Source organism: Haliotis rubra, unplaced genomic scaffold (genome assembly GCF_003918875.1).
Source record: "Haliotis rubra isolate DU_JTF1 unplaced genomic scaffold, ASM391887v1 Scf8, whole genome shotgun sequence".
In the NCBI taxonomy this organism is placed as follows: domain Eukaryota; kingdom Metazoa; phylum Mollusca; class Gastropoda; order Lepetellida; family Haliotidae; genus Haliotis; species Haliotis rubra.
In genome coordinates, this window is record NW_025767523.1 from 3,387,379 (window position 1) to 3,405,024 (window position 17,646).

The following is a 17,646-nucleotide window of genomic DNA, read 5'->3' on the forward strand; positions in this document are numbered from 1 at the left end:
GGCCATAAAGTGATATCAGTGTCTTTAGTTTCACTACTATAAGTGATCAGTTTAGTATCAATAATAAAACATTGAGACACCAGGGATTGTGATTTTGTCTGACGGAATGCATGCAGGACCATTCCTCCTTCCCCAAACTAAACTTAAAGCATTAAATCTTTTATCTGACATTGAACTTCAACTGGTCCTTTAGCCAAGACACTTCAGCATAAACAAAAGATCAGCTACACTCTCTCCTGTTTCGTCTGGGATGCACTGTTCTACTATCTCATGGCCCAGTGATCACCTTGTCGGACAGAACCCTCTTTCTTACTTGTACAGGGTTAAACATGGCTACAGTACTACTGGTCCAGTGATTAGGGAAAAAAAATAGGAAATGGGAATTCCGAGGAAAAGTTGCCCGGGACCCAGTAGCCCAGTACTAACATGAATGGGTTGTCAGATTCAGTGACTTGATTTATTGCATGTCAATAACTTGATTGTCTGGTCTAGTCTCAAGTATATGGAGACTGTTGTCGTGTAGCTGAAATACAACAACAAACTAGTGAATATATAGAGAATTGATAAAGTTACAAATATCCGAGTATCAAAAGACACAAGGGTGAGATTCTATTTATCGTCAAAAATCATTCTTCTTTAGTTTTCAATGAAAAATGTACATCTCTGAACATGGTACTGCCAATAGACTTGCATTGCAGCGATGTCATAGCATCAAGTTTATGACATCATAGCATTGTCAGGGCAACATTCTACTGTCAAAACAATATCTCCTAGGAGATATTGTTTGATCTCACAGAAGCATTATCTACTATGGAACACAGTTTTGAATGATAAATGAAGGTCTGAGTGGTTTCTCTGAAAATCTAGACCTGAAACAACCCAGTTTGAACTTAGCTGTGGGCTACTTGGATATAACTCAAGGTGAACCTATAATTCATGAACATCATGACAACATTGTACCCCTAATATTGCTAATACCAGTCAAAGTGCAAAGTGAAATGCACTGTTCTATGTAGTATTCAATTTGTTTCAATCATGGTTCAAGTTGTTCCTTTTTTGACAAATTTTCTAAGGCATGAGAAAGTAACCTATCAGATGTGTAATACTTGTTGAAAAAGCCCCTACAATCATTCCGAAATACATGTAAATCAAACGATCCGATTCCATTCCAGCACCGAGCCAATAGAGGGATTTGTGGATGACTATTCCTTTGTGATCCGAGGCCTGCTTGACCTTTACGAGGCTTGTTACGATGTCCGGTGGCTGGAGTGGGCAGAACAGCTACAACAGAAGCAAAATGAGCTCTTCTGGGACAGTGAGGGAGGTGGATTCTTCAGTACAGATGCCTCTGCAAAGAATATCATCATCAGAATGAAAGAAGGTGAGAGCCTCTAAGGCGGATCCAGAGGGGAAGCAGGGCTGTATTTACAGAGATGCCAACCCATACGATTTCATCCTATTCATTACTGAAAAACAACACAAAATACGTGACTATGATAGCAGTAAAAATATACGATTTTTAAAACAAAATAGATTAAATTAAATTATTAAATAGCATACGTACCATACACAATAAATTCCGATCACATTATATTTAGTATCAAGCTATATGTGGATACTTACCTCTGATTTAGTTGAGTATAACTTTAATAACAAGGTTTTAGACAATATATTAAATTTTTATATTTAATATGAAAATTCTTTGGAAAAGTTAATACTAATTTTGGCCCACAGATACTAATTTTTGAATCAGTTTTTGGCCAAAATACAAATTGGGCTAAATTAGGGTTGGCATCTCTGCATTTAGAGTGATGGGAGTACTGATAGTTTGGTTATTGAAGAGGTAATTGTGTATGTTAGATATGTTGAACAAGTGAACCTGTCACAAAATTCTTAGCTATTAAAGGTGTTGGGAAAGTAGAACAAATGAAGCTTAAGAAAGCCATCTTAAACAGAAGACATATCAGTGAAAACAGAAAACAGGTTCAAATGATCATCATCATTGCTACAGTCATTTATTCTGAAAACATATGTCACAGTGGGCACACTTGATTTCTGAAAGGCACATTTAAAATCTTTGCCTGGTGCCCTAAGGCACACTTAGAAAAAAAGTATTTCTATCCCTGATATATGTTTTGGCTTTTCATTTTGTTTCACCCCAAGCCGCTAACGCAGACAAATGTATGAGCACAAAGTGGCACTGTGGAATAGGGGAGATAACTCTGCTAGATAGGTAGCACTGAAGAAGAGCTGTAAAATATCTGGAACGGTTTGAAACATCATTATATATTCCAGGTATTTCCAGGTCCAAAGAAGACCACAGTACATATGTGGAAGTCAACAGTATGATTAGGAATATGAATGTCATTCAGACTGATTTCCATTTTACTTTACAGGTCTGAGGTAAATCATAACAAGAACATGTTTGTCTTCAACTAATCAATGCATTCAGTTAATGAATGAAGAAAATATGTATTCCTTTCAGTGAACTCAGTGTTTTCAGTCACAAACTTCAAAATATGATGAAAGCAGGCAGTTTTGATTATATGCTGCTTAAACAATAAAAGAAAATGAAATACCAGCGTAGACTCATTGGGGGTAGATTGTGTTTCCTTGAAAACCATGAAAGATGTTTCATGAAAGATGTTTCATCCAAACCTGGTACATGTATTGTGAAGCCCATTTCTGTGGTGCCTTGAGGAATTTCAAAAGATGAATTCAGTTTCATGTTTCCTGGTACATGTATTGCAAGTGGTGCCATGTCAAAAGATGAATTTTTTCTTTGTTTCCTCTGTTTTACTGGCTCTGTTGGTATTGGTGTGTTTGTCCGGACTATATCTCTAAAACCAATGTGTAATTTTTTCATGAAACTGTGTGCACACAAAGACCAGGTTGTCAGATTGTGCCTTGTGCTACTTGGGTGGTAGAATTTATGTTTTGTCTGTTTCCTTTGACTTTGATATTGGTGTGTACCTGAGATAGAAGTACAAGGTGCGAATTCCATTTCCATGTTATTGTTTTAATAGCTCAATAACTACTATTGTATATGGATGGACAGATTAGACAGAAATCCTCTCATCAAGTTTGACTTCAAGTAACTGTCAGATGATTTGTCCCGTCAAATTTGTGGGGCCAGGGGGATGTGTCATCTTCTGATTACTCTGGCTGAAATCAGCTGTGATCTGTAGCCATTGTTTTCTGTGGGAACATAAGCAGATGATGTAGATTTGGGCAGTGTTCAGAATATCGACACTGTCACAGAAACTATGGCTAATACATATTACACAAATGTAAGTCCATTGTTGGGCCCTCGAGTGGGATGTATATTTGTTATTTCCAATGTTTGGTTAGGATTCATTTTCTATGAAATTTGACATCTGAGTACACCTAAAACAGTGTCCTGTGCAAGCATGAGTTACAAAACCTCCTTGCTAACTTCACTTTGTGCAGGGGGCGGTGGGGTAGCCTAGTGGTTAAAGCGTTCGCTCGTCACGCCGAAGACCCGGGTTCAATTCCCCACATGGGTACAATGTGTGAAGCCCATTTCTGGTGTCCCCCGCCATGATATTGCTGGAATATTGCTAAAAGCGGCGTAAAACCATACTCACTCACTCACTCGCGCACAATATGTAATTTACAAACACATGCTTTATGTATTAAAAAAAAAAAATGAAACTGTCACTTAATCATTCCAGTGAGATGACAAAGTGATGTTGTGTTTGCTGTTGAAACTTGATGTACATGTTTCAGTGTTTACTGGATATGCCCTATCTGGTTATTTGTATTTCTTCTTTACTTTCTATCTGAAGATAATTTTCACCATTGAAGTATCTTGATCTTTTTTCTTATGAAAATATGGAAAGAAATCTAAAGAAGGGTTGAAACTGATAAAGAACAGTATCTTTAAACAGTAAATTATATGGTGAGCTGGAAATAATGAAATAAGGGGTAATGTCTGCAGAACAATTCACTGTCCCAGCTTTTGTACCTGTACCTGATGGACCCTTTGAGTGAGTGAGTGAGTGAGTTTAGTTCTATGCCTCTTTTAGCAATATTCCAGCAACATCACAGCGGGGTACACCAGAAATGGGCTTCACACATTGTACCAATGTAGGGAATCAAACCCGGGTCTTTGGCATGATGAACAAATGCTTTTGCCACTAGGCTACCCCACCGCCCCTGGACCCTTTGAAGAGTGTTGGTGGGGGACAAGGTTACCTCCTTTCTAGTGGCTACTGCCTTGTGCTCCTACATTCCTGTCCCCGCCATGATGTTGCTGGAAAATCGCTAAAAGCAGCGTAAAGCCATACTCACTCACTCACTTTGAAAAGTGTTGGTGGGGGGACAATATTACCTCCTTTTCAGTGGCTACTGTGCTTGTACATTCCTGCCTCCTACCTAACTCTGTAGTTGAGGCCTATAATCAGCTGTGTGGAGGAGGGGTGTGTTGTACAATGTGGTGATGCAAGCTGTGTCTATCTTCCCATATGGTCGAAATGTTGCACTTGCCATGTGGCTTGTCTCTTCTCTAGGCCTCCACCGGTTGTGATAAGCACATTCCACAGCGATGGGAAGTCATAATGGACAAGCATCATGGAATAGGTCATATAAACATACACTCAGAGGGAAACGCACAGCAGATTGATACTGCTACCGTACTGCCTGATAATAATGTAGACCTCTCACTGGATTGCACACCCTGTAGGGCCTTATCTCCATAGTCTCCAGGGGTGCTGATATATCCCCCAGGACCTGCTTCCAGCAGTCTCCCTATACTTGAGTTGTGTATTTTGTTTGCTGATAATGTTTGTAGGAGGTAACACTTTGTGTAATTTGTAGATGTTCAGGTACATTAAAAAAGGTTTTGGATAAAGAAAATACTGTGATATCTTAGAAAAGATGCTTTAAAATATAGGGTCTAGAAATGTGGGCTTAGCTGAAACCAGTGAAGAAAGATGTTATAATGTTGGTTTCATGTTCAGGAAAAGCGAAGACTGACTGACTGAGTATGGTTTTACGCTGCTTTTAGCATTATTCCAGCAACATCACGGCGGGGACACCAGAAATGGGCTTCACACATTGTACCCATGTGGGGATTCGAACCTGGGTCTTCGTCGTGACGAGCTTTAAGAGCCAACACTTTAACCACAAAGCGAAGAAGCATAGATACTACTCAAAAGAAGTTGATGACCATCATCTTCTTTCATATTCATAGAGTTAATCTGTCTTAGCATGACACATTAACTGCAGTGGTATGAAAGAATTGGATGTCCTTAACTTCTTTTGGCATCCCAAAACTGGTTGCTGTGTTCAAGTTCCAAATTCGCCCAGATTTTGTCATCAACATGCCCATCCTCATGGAGTTCATCCAAGTGGTATTCATCTGTGGGACCTACAGCAGCAGATCCTCAAGGACAAGCTGCCATGCCATGATATAACTGAATTCCTGTTCCAAGTAGCATGAACTCACTCACTCACTCTGGATTGTACTTGATAACTTATTTATTAGGGATGTCACAAAACATAAGTTTCATGAATTCATACATATCACGATACCCATGTCACGATTCGATACGTATCACGTTATCTATTTTCGCTGCATTATTGCGTAAATTTAGTTACATTTTGAACATCAATATTTCATATTTTATAATTGTCCATGAAAAGATCAACATTTTTTATTCTCAGAGATTAAAAAGTTCTAATTTCCTATCTTTGTGCATGAAAAATAATCATTTATAACTCTCATTACATCTAAAACATGATACAATTGCAAAATATAAACGATACATAAACATATTTAAACTGATACTTTCAAAACTAAATATCGATACTGTTTTGAATGTATCGATAATTGTATCATCTTAGAAAAAGTATCGACATATCGGTGTATCATGGCATCCCTATTATTTATCTATTTATTGCTTCCTTGGCCCATTCAACAAACGGTTCATAGTGCTACGACAGCTGTAAGTCATATTAAAGTATATATGGCGCTCTACGATTTTTGTGGAATTAAGCCCTGAAGTTCAACATTCACTCTTGTAGGTACATGTAAAATGAATATGTTGATTTCAGGTGATTGCTTTGACAGTTCACTATCTTTAAATGCTAGAATATCTGAAATTTGTGTTAATTACAGGAAGGTGATTTGAATGTCAGGTTCAGCATAAGTACGCCTGATCAGGTACAATGTTGCTATTACATTTTTTTGTCTGGATGCTGCTAAGCAGTTGGATCAGTTGTCATCCGGAGTATTTTGTAGGGCTGTGCAATATAACCAGTTCACTGGTATTTTCCGGTTCAGAGATGAAAACGATACGTATTACGATACGCTGATCGAAAACCGATATTTTGACATGCATTTGGAAAACTTCATAACACTCGGAATTCGCCGGATATTTCAGTTTTTCACTCCGGAAGTCCTGCATTTGTTGTAAAATGATGATGATGATGATGATGATGATGATGGTTGATGATGTTGATGATGGTTGATGATGATTTTGGTAATGGTGTGGTGATGAAGATGTTGATGATTGTGGCAATTGTGGAAATGGTGGTGAGATTGATCGTGGTGAAAATTATATTTAACTGGATTGTTAAGTTCAGTTGGAAGTTGTCTTCTGAATTTTGGTTCAAGTGTTTTGCAATTGTTTGGATCTGAATGTTCCAAATATTTACTCATTAATGACCAGTGATCTCTATCATGTCCTGACCAGGTCAAGTTGCTGTCTAAAATCTCAGGGTGTTTTTTGAGAGTGGAGAAACTAGTTCAAACTAGTAACCACTGTGTTGATGTTAGATTGTTCTTTTTTCCCCTTTTTTTCCTTTGTGCCACATATTATTTACATTTTTGTCATGATTAAATGTTTTGATTAAAGCTTAATCAAGCACAGTGACTTTGTTGTGTTTTTCCTTTTTACATCAAGCATTAACTCAATTATAAGTAGTCTTTTGTTGAAAAAAACTTCTTGCAATATATTGCAATATATATCGCAATATATGCTTTCGTACTGCAATATATCTCAATATGAATATTCTCTGCAATACCCACCCCTAGTATTATGCCGTCCTGATATGATTGAAGTGTCTTCAAGTGTGTTACAGATGCTTCAGTGCTACAAAAAAATGCTTTCTGATGGACATGCTTGTGATGTTGATCACTGGATTTTCTGGTCCAGACTTGATTATCTACAGACCGCTGCTGTATTGCTGGAATATTGCTAAGTGTGGCGTTAAACAACAAACAAATAAATCATATTCAATGACAACTCAGACGTTGTTAATCCTGGTTATATTCAGACCCCAAATGCCGAATAATGCCAGCAAACCCCCAAACAAACTGTATTTTCCTACTACAGATGGTTGTATTTTGACCATGTTCCTATTGTACACTGACTACAGTGTTGGGTGGAATCTGCAACAGTAGCTGCTGTGTAGGCTGGTATTGTTTTAACCCTGCACTATGATATCTCCACATAATGTGCACCATCTGCCAACAAGATACACCTTATTATTTCTTACCCTGACTAAATATTGACATACTCCCAGGGTCATAGTGGGTGGAGAAGGGCGAAAAAACATGCTGACAATAATCCACCCACTACTTGCACACTCATGCCATTTATTACTGAATGATAATGTTGTTCCCATTTTATTTGAATTAAAGTATTAATTGAATCCATTTAAATATTAGCCATTCTTCTAAATTAAATATCTGTGTCGATGGAAGCATTATTTTTATTAAAAGATCAATGCAATAATGCATGTACTAAAATTTTATGTTGGGGTTTGAACATGTTTGTTTTAACTTTGTATTTAGTTCTTGTCAACTGCTAGTGTATACAGAGTTGTTTCCCTTTGGTTGTAGTGCCTCTGAGAATGAATCTGATGGACGTCATTGCTACTGATAATACCTTCCATTTAGCATGCCACGGTATTGATGGCAATTAATGGAACTGCATGGATTAATGATAGGCGCACATAATCATCTGCTATTTCGAGATATAATAGGTTTTTAGTCCATAAATCAGGTTCATGTTGATATGCTGTACATCACAGGATTGTGTTTGAATAATGGGACATTAAAAGTGGCATATACAGAAATAGCAAGAACAGATAATGAAGGCTCGGTGGATGTGTGCAGGATGCAAAGAGCTGACGGACCTAAGGGGTCGATTATTTGAAGAATAATTACCTTTGTTTTGACATATATCCTGAATACTGAAAGGATCAACTATTACTTGCTTATAGTAGAAGACCCTTTAGACTAGTGATATTTAATAAATTAAGTAGATATGAGAATTCCATCCTTGTTTTCAGTAGTCTCGGGACTAGCAAAGAACATGTGTATAATTATTTATCATAAATATATTGAGTGATAATATCTGTGATTTGCCTGGTTTCAGCTAAAGATGTTACACACCAAAGTCTCAGTATCAGCATGGCCTGTTTCAGACCAAAGATTCAGTATCCCCATGTTTTGTTTCAGTCTAACTTGACAGTATGGCCATGCTCTGTTTTCGTCTAAAGTTTCAATATCGCAATGTTCTGTTTCAGACCAAACGTTCAGTATCACCATGTTCTGTTTCAGACCAGGATGGAGCAGAACCCAGTCCGAACTCAGTGTCTGCAATGAATTTGTTACGCCTCTCCCACTTTCTTCATCGTCCAGAATGGCAGGACCAATCTGAAAAGATTTTCCGTGTGTTCAATGAAAGGCTTACCCAGGTTCCCATTGCCGTCCCAGAGCTGGCATCAGCTCTCCTTTTCCACATGTCCACACCAAAACAGGTATCGTGAACCATTCCAGCATTTCCAGCCTTTTAATAAAAATAAATTTGTTGGGATTAATGTTTGAATTAAGCTCCCTTGTCTATATGGTGGTAGGGTGGTCTAGTGGTTAAAGCATTGGCTTGTCTTGTCAGGTAAAGTTCTAATATGGGGAGAATATGTCAACCTCATCATTGTTGTCCCTGGATGGGTGATCAACAAGTTTAATGTTAAACAATTCAAGGTTCCCACGTGGGTACAATGTGTAAGGCGCATTTCTGGTGTCCTCTGCCCTGATATTGCTGGAATTTTGTTAAAAGTGGTGTAAAGTCCTTCTCACTCACTCACTTACTGTTATCACGGGATGAACTGGCAAGCTGAAAAAGGTGTTAAACCATGCCCAGGCACTCACTCTCACACCTATTCATGAAAAATGTTAACTTTCCTTTGGTACCTTTTAGTGGTGTTCCGATGATCGAAAATAATCGAAAATCGATCGAAAGAAGGGTTTAAATGATTATCGATTGTAAAAAAACATATTTTTGATTGATTGGAATTTTGTTGTTTAACACACTTGAATGAAGTAAACTAGCGATTAAATTTGACGAATATTCACGAACAAACATGCACTCAACAGCGTAAAGCTATGCGCATTGTAAATTTTAACTACTTTTATTGTTTAATTACAATTCCAGTGTCTTTCTTGCATGCATGCATTTCATTGCATGACAGTATTAGTTATAAGGAACATTTATTAGAAAAAACCTGGGGAAAAATCCTTCAAACTGGTGATTTCATTAAATATGTATACATTTCGATTATAATCGATAATCGTTCACCACAGTCCTCCGATAATCGATAGTGTATTTGGTTTCCGATTCTCAACACTAGTACCTTTTACTATTTACATGTTTCTTTTTAGGGCTTAATAATTTTGTTGTGGTTGACACAAATAAATTAATATGGTTTTATATTTTGTTACAACTACTATAATCAGTGACCTTTTTCAGATGCAAGTCCTTCTTTATTCATCATTTGAAGTCCAAAGAGAACACACACATGTATATCTTATAATTAATGATTTCACACAAGGCTCAATTATAAATCCAATCCTATTATCTATTATTTAAAGGTCTTGCAATCTACAAGCTCTCAAGTAAACCCAGTTTCTGGCTTCTGGTGTACATGTATTTGGTCCCTAGCACTGCCACTCATGTTCTCAGGGCATGTTACCAAAAGGAATGTTTATTTCCTCAATGTGTATCAAAGAGGAGGCAAGTTGAGAAGCACGGCAGGGGATCTTCCACAGATATGTCCAAGCTTCCTCACACAGTGGAGTATGCACGCCTAACAGGTTACAACAATATCCGTGCAGCACTCCCCTCATGTACTGGTAGTGTAGTTAGGGCTCAATCCCATCAAATAACCTTGATAGTTTAATCTTCACTTTTAAAGTGTTAGCTTTCTGTGTTATGATAAAGCGCGATGATGGGGTTCTCAATATTCAGTGTTAGTCTGTCATGTAGACAGCCTCTGGTAGCAGGTCAGACTTCCCCTCTGGTCAGTATCTCAACTGATCTTTACCTTGGGAGAGTTTGGCACTGGCCAGACATTTCCAAAGGGTTGGTTAGACAAGACCAAACAAGGCAACCTAGGCAAGTATTTTCTGCCTACTTTGATTTTGTTTGACTTACATCACAGAGTGTGGGGGTGGTGAGTTTCTGGCCAAAGTATTTTTCCCCCAAACCCTTGTTCCAATGAAATGGAAGGATTTCCAGTAAGACTATAAACTCCCCAGCCTATATTTCTTATGAAACAGGAGACAGTTTCAGCCAAGGTTATATCTAACTCCCTCCCTACAGACACCCACACTGTCACTGTTCTGACGGTGAAGAGAACAAGTTGACCTAAGGCATGATGGTATTTGTTTCAGAATGAGCACTTAAAAACTTTAATGCTCATATCAGCAGACTTAAGTAGGTGGTGGTTTCTGCAGGTTATGAAATTTTAAATTTTATCTTTGACATTTCCAGGGAAATAAGCCTAAAATTGAAATTAAGGGTTGGGTCTGTTAAAGGAACATATCAGAAAAGTGATCAATACTTCTTTGGGAAACTTGCACACAGCTGAGGGGGATGTGTCACCTCCTGATGAGTCTTGTTTATGTTCTATGGACTGTCTGACACTGCTCCAAACCTGAGGGCAAGGAGATACAGTGACACAGAAATAGCACCAAGGCACTGTTGCTCACCCGTCAGCTGAATGGGAAATGTGCAGGGAAAACTTTAGTAAACAAATTTTAAACTTCCTTCCACATTTTTTGAAGATATAATTTATGATATTTGAAATGCCATCGTTCCAAATGAATTTTCGTGCTTCAAATACTCAATAACATCCAGAAATTGGCCAACACATGATGTTTCTCTCCTAACTAACATCAGGGACTTAAATATATCAAATTAATTTTTAAGTCCATCCAATTCAACATAAATTCCTGTTACACTTCCTGATTGTAGTTTCCAGAAGAATAATTCCAAACTGCATCAACTGATGCATTTTAGGAAAAAATGAATTGGTTTGTTCATATTGTCATATCTAGTTTACTTTGTGGTTCAAGAGAAGATGATTCTTACAGATTTTGACATAAGATGTTTTTAGTGACATAACCATGAGTTTTGGTATGAGTATCGACATGCTCCTGAAGTTTCATGGCCTGCAGGGGTTTCTGAGTAAAGTTTCCCCTATTGTGATATAGCTGGAATGACCGCCTCCTGGGTGTAGTGGTTAGAGCGTCCGCCCGGTCAATCCCCGACCGCGTCATACCAAAAAAGACGTTATGGTACTTGTTGGTCCCTGCCTGGCGCTCGGAATTAATGGGTACAACAAGGACTGGTCAGCTCGGAGTCAGTATAATGTGTCTGAGTGGGGTATTCATGCTTCACTGCGGCATGGTATCTCAGTGGGCTAGCACTATAAAACCAGCTTCAGTCTGGGCTAGTACAAGCAGCCGCACATACACATACACACGCATGCACGTCATCATATGAGCGAATTATTCTCAAGCACGACGTTAAACCCAATTTCACCTCACCTATAGCTGGAATATTGCTAAAAGCAGTGTAAAACTAAACTCACTCACTCTGAGTAGAGTATAACATAAACAGGTGGATGATATACTCCGTAATGTAAACTTGCTTTGACCATTGATCTTACTGTCATAATCATTTGTTGTGATTGTCTGATTGTAATCTGGTTATTTAGTGTGTTTCACAACACTGAAAACCATGGACAGTGAAATAGGAATAGTGGATACAAACAGCCTGCTGTAAACATTTTCTTAGAATTGTAAGGAATACTCAGCTTTATAAGGTCTGTGCACAGTTCTTTACTAACCAATATCATCTTGACCATTATATTTTAAGATCTGCAATACCAACATATTCCTGTTATTATTCTAGTTTGCCTTATTTGTCATCAGGGGATCAAAATGGCCCAGTCTTCTAAGTCACTCCAATCCTTTGAAAGGTTACGTTACACCAACATGATAAAATGATTGGTTGATCTATGAGTCTTGCCCTGATAAGCTATCTTCCGTTTACTTTGGCCTAGAATGTGAATATTTCTTCATTTGTAAATATTTATACAATTATGTGCACCTGTCTTGTGTAATCTAGTTAGATAAAATAAAAATATTGTCTAAACTTTTGAATTACATGTTTGATTGAGATGGCTTTTTCTTCTTTTCGTCTGAAGCATTTAGGAAAGACATTTGAACCAATGTAGGTTAATGCTACTTAGCTTTGTCGGGAAAAAAGTAAACCAACAATAAAACACAAACATAAACAGACTGAACCCAAAGACATGTCTTGCCCATCTCGTCAGTGTGCTGGAAAAACAACAAAAAGATATTTTTGTACGCACTCTTACATAAACGAGTCTGGACTTCCTAATTAAAAACTAAAAAGAGATCTGTGATGTTTTTGTTACTTATGTATTTTGGCAATCCTTTTTTTTAAATAGACCTGTTTCTGTGAGAAGTTTATTATTTCCTGTATCTAATCACCATTATTGGTCGTGACTGCTTGTCCTTACTGACTGACTATTGCCATAATCACCAAGGTATATATCAAAAGTTTCTGACACATTTATGCACCATATTTTTAAAAACAATTTCGTGCAGCTGTACTTGATTTCTCGCTTGTTCATTTGCCAGCATGTGGTAGAGTGTTCTTTCGTCAAAGAAGCAGTTTTGTTTATCTTCTTCAGTGAAGGTCTGTCTGTCCAACATGCCAACGTCCTACCAGTTTGAGAATATTTGTATCCTCCTGTGTTGAATGTCGGGGAATAAGTTGTCAGAGACATCTATTTGTACATCGGTCCATTGGCCTGTCAGTGTATTAACAATATTGGTTCCAAAACTTTTCCGTTTAATTGTTTATGACATCTTCTTGAGTGAGTGAGTGAGTGAGTTTATTGCACTCAGCAATGTTCCAGCTAAATGGCGGCAGTGTGTAAGTCAGCGAGCCACCTCTTACGACAAGCATGGGTTACTGAAGATCAATTCTAACGTGGAACTTCATGGGTCACACGTACATCTTCTTGAGACCCATGTAATGCAAATACTCTACTGCTTCTATTTGCTTATTTTGAAATTTTCATTTTCACTCTACTCTTTGCATTTTCATCTGTTTTGTTTGTCTTTAGGTTTTTGGGGTTGTTTTGTTGTTTTGTTTTAGGGTTTTTTGGTTTGAGTTTTTAACATTGTCATTAATCTGTTTATGTTTCAAGCATATATCTTATAGCTACTTTTTTTCTATCTATTTTATTCAATTTAATATTTTATTTTTTTTACATTTTGTACAAATAAGTTTTGGGTTGAGTGGACACATTTGGTATTTTTCATGGTATATGATGTATTTTTGTAAAGCAATATTCAAATGTCTGTGGATGTTCGCTTCTAGAACAGAAAGTAACTTTTGGAAAAAATTTGGACTGACTTTTTGTAAAGTTTGCAACACAAAGGTTATTAGCAATGCAGGCAATTTGATCAAACTTGACCTTAGAGATGATGATTGCAATGTTTAGATGTTCATCATTTGGATTATTATCACATTTAAGTATCTATTGCATAACATTGCAAAACTATCCTCTGGCTATTTCTAATGTTACCACAAGCTTCTTCCATTGGGGCATCTCAAGCACTTGTGTTTAGAAATCATCCATGTCCTCTGTGCACTGTTTGCATGTGACACTGTTTTCACTTCAAGAAGATTAATACAGAGTATAATCAAAATATGTTTTTAAATGTCAGTGTTGCTTTCAGATTTAATCAGGACACAATTTAAAAAGATGATCTGATTTCCTCAGAGGGACCAGAGAAAGAAAAGCAATCAGCTGTATTGCCGTTAAACCTTTATGTAGATTGGAGTTTGTCAAAGGAGGACTTCATCACATTCAAGAATTGACAGAAACTGCTCAGATTTAAACTGCAGGCGATGATCCTCTTATGGGACTCCATGGCCTATTATCTCACTGGGGCTCCATGCCACAAAACATTTTTAGCACTAATAGTAACTCCCATTTATTATCAGGTGCCTTCAGCAGTCATGGCACAATTGTTCTGTGCACAATGCCCTGAACTAGAAGTTAAGTGAGTTTATGTCATGGCCAACTTGCATTATGCCTAATGTCGCCCAGGAATTTTTATATGGTTATCAACTAAGTGCCATGGCAAGCAAATTGGTTAAAATCTTTGTTTTGTTCAGAATTGGGATTTTTTAAAAGTACTTTAAAACTTGTGTGTACCTTTAACATGTTTAACGTAGCAGTCAAGTCAAAAATGTTAATATATTCAATAAAGCCTCTTTCCCTTTATGGGGTGGTAGGGTAGCCCAGTGGTTAGAGTGGTCACTCATCACTCCGGAGCCCTGGGTTGATTTCCCACATGGGTACAATGTGTGAAACCCATTTCTTGTGTCCCCGCCGTGATATTGCTGGAATATTGCTAAAAACAGCGTAAAACCCAACTCAATCACTCACTCATTGTTTTCTTTATCGGTCCTGGTATAAGTCACTGCAACAACAGCATAAAATTTGTGAGAACAATTAAGTATGAATACATGACACATGAATTCAAGAACAACAATTAAGTAGAGAACAACTGTTTGAACTATTTTTAATTTCCATATAGATTTTTCTGCTGACATTTGGTGTAGACTTGTGGTTGAACTTCAGCCTGTGAGTAGATCGAGATAAATCTTTGGTTTTTCTTCAATTCTAATTATACTCTTGTAAAGAAATGTAGGACTTGAAAATGAGGGTTGTGCTTGTTACCAGAGCAGAACCCCAAAATCTTTACATGGAGTATTTCTTGATAAAACTTGCTATGTGTATCAGTCAAGTGGTGAACTGGTGACTTTTGATATAGGATATTTATTTTTCTATTTTTTTATTTATTTTTCATCAAGATGGACGTAACTCAAAATGAAAAGGAGTGCTTCTTGGAGCAGAACTCTGAAACTGCTGAATCTTTCTGGATTTCTTGGATTTCCTTAAAATGTACTGAGTGCTGCAATAGGGCTGCAACGATTCGGTTCGATTCATCGAAAATCGAATCTGACACCTTAGTTTTGATTTTCAATAACTGTTCTCACTATTTCGATTCAATATTTAAATACCAATTTAAATTATTTCCACACAGCCAGAACGAAATTTTGACTCCAACTCAAGCATTTTCGGGCGCTGAAATAAGGCGGAATGTGATTGATTGACGCCGGGCTAATTATCCAGTATGAATTGTTGTGAGTAGACATCGCCAAGTTGACACTTGATTTCACACTAAAAAAGCCGACTCTAAAAGTTTAATGAAATCTGATGTTTCACTTGCATGAAGAATCGAATTGAAAATGATCGAATAGAGGGTCCAATATCGAAAATCAAATCGAATCGAGGTCTGGGTGAATCGTTGCAGCCCTATATTGCAATGGTAAATTGCTAAGACAAGCAGCTACATGAGTTTAAAACATGTCATTTACCTACAGAACCTTACATAATAAAGTATTGACTTGGACGCTTACATTCTCACAACTAACTCTTTCAGCACCCTGTCATTGATGACTTTCGTATTAAACTTTTGTTTAGAACTGACTGGCACAAACACATCATCAATTTATCATGCACTGGAATAGGAAATATTTATTCAATCATTTCTCTATGGCAGTCAATGACTGAGTATTGAAGGCTTCATAACCTCCTCCGCAACCCTCCATCAGTCCTATCTCTTAACGTCTTCCCACCTTCTCGCTGCCTGAAACCATAATGTTTTAAGAACTTCTTAAAAACCCTTACACTAATGTCAAAGTGTTTGGCAGTATACAAGTACTAATCCTACAAATCCTGAGTTTTCAAATTTAGATAATTGATTCATGTGAGCTTCTGTAGGTGCTGTTATCTTCGTAGTGTGTACTTAGACTTAGCAAGTATGTTCCTTTCTTTCTTGAACTTTCTACAAACATAAACCATTATTTGGACAATATGATTCAGAATTGACATCATTTGGTATTAAAAATAAAAGCTTATGCCAAACCAATTTTATTTCTTGTTTTACAGACTTTTAACCTCAGAAAACCTAAAGGCAGGAGGGAGTGAGTGAGTGAGTGAGTTTGGACAACTATGAATATTCCAGCTATTGACATCATTTGGTAGTTGAAAAATAATCAAGCTTATGCCAAACCCATGACATGTCCAATTTTATTTCCCGTTAGTTTTACAAGCAAAGTCACCTTTTGTGGCTGGGTTGCTGAAGACCTATTCTATCCCCGTATCCTCAAAGGCAGGAGGGAAAAACAATAAAAATAAAATGACCAGTCAAAGTACATGTAATATTCCTTTTAAATACCTAAAGTATTTTACTTTTGGGAATTTATGAAGTGTATATAGGGCAAAAAACAATCTAAAAGAAGTTTTCTTGTAAGTTGACATTTTTGGCCAATAAAAACATTAGGATTTTATTTTTTGAGCAGGGAAAATTAATTAATTTTTTTCTTATTCTTGAAAAAATACGACCAGCAGATCCATAAAACAAGAAATAAAACTGGTCTGGCCTTATGGAGTTTTATTTGTTCTTTGCACTGTTATCCAAACCCATTTCTGCATGTTATATTATGTGCTTCTTCAGTCGCATATCCTTTCACGTCCTTGTTAGTATTTAGTTAGCCAAGAAAAACTTAAAAGATTCAGTTTGCTATTCACTGTTTAATGATTTGTTTGAGTTGCTGTGTTTAATGATTTGGATGCAATTAGTGACAATTTTTGTTTGTAATTAACCATTGATAGAAAGTGATTGTGTTTGTCTACACCGAGGCATACCTCCTGTAGCAACAATGTGACACAGTTATACTCACACTTTGTTATATTGTTGAAAATTACATACATTGCAGTATAATTACTTTATCAACACTTCACTGGTAATTAGGCATTTTGTGTTAGTTTAACTGTTGCATCCTGTTACGCCATACTGATAGTTACATCCGACAGAAGAGTTGCATCCAGTTATTGACAGATGCTTGAATCGAGGAGTGGTTAAATGCCCATTCCTTAAATGAGTAGTCAGTAGGAGGATATGTGGAGGGGAGTGTTATGTATTTGAGATATGAGTTTGTTTATCATAATTATTTTGCCAACAATTGCAGCAATAACTGGAGGGATGGTGTAGATCATGCTGAAGAACCTTGCAGGCTGCAGGGGTACTGAAGTCCCCAAATACCTGTCATCTGTCTCTCAGAGCCTAGAGATTATATAAAAAACAGATGATTTCGTCTTTCTCGCAGTCCCTGAACTGAATTATTTCCCTTTCTGCCCAGTCCTGCAATACTA

At 37.2% G+C, this 17,646-nt stretch overlaps 1 protein-coding gene across 1 annotated transcript in view; it reads left to right on the forward strand.

Moving 5' to 3' along the window:
• The window catches only part of LOC124261460 (spermatogenesis-associated protein 20-like), a 42,003-nt gene that overhangs the window by 14,854 nt on the left and 9,503 nt on the right, over positions 1 to 17,646 (forward strand). Inside the window, 2 exon segments of the mRNA XM_046695775.1 lie at positions 1,173 to 1,381; positions 8,594 to 8,793. Of these exon segments, the coding sequence (XP_046551731.1) occupies positions 1,173 to 1,381; positions 8,594 to 8,793 (409 nt within the window).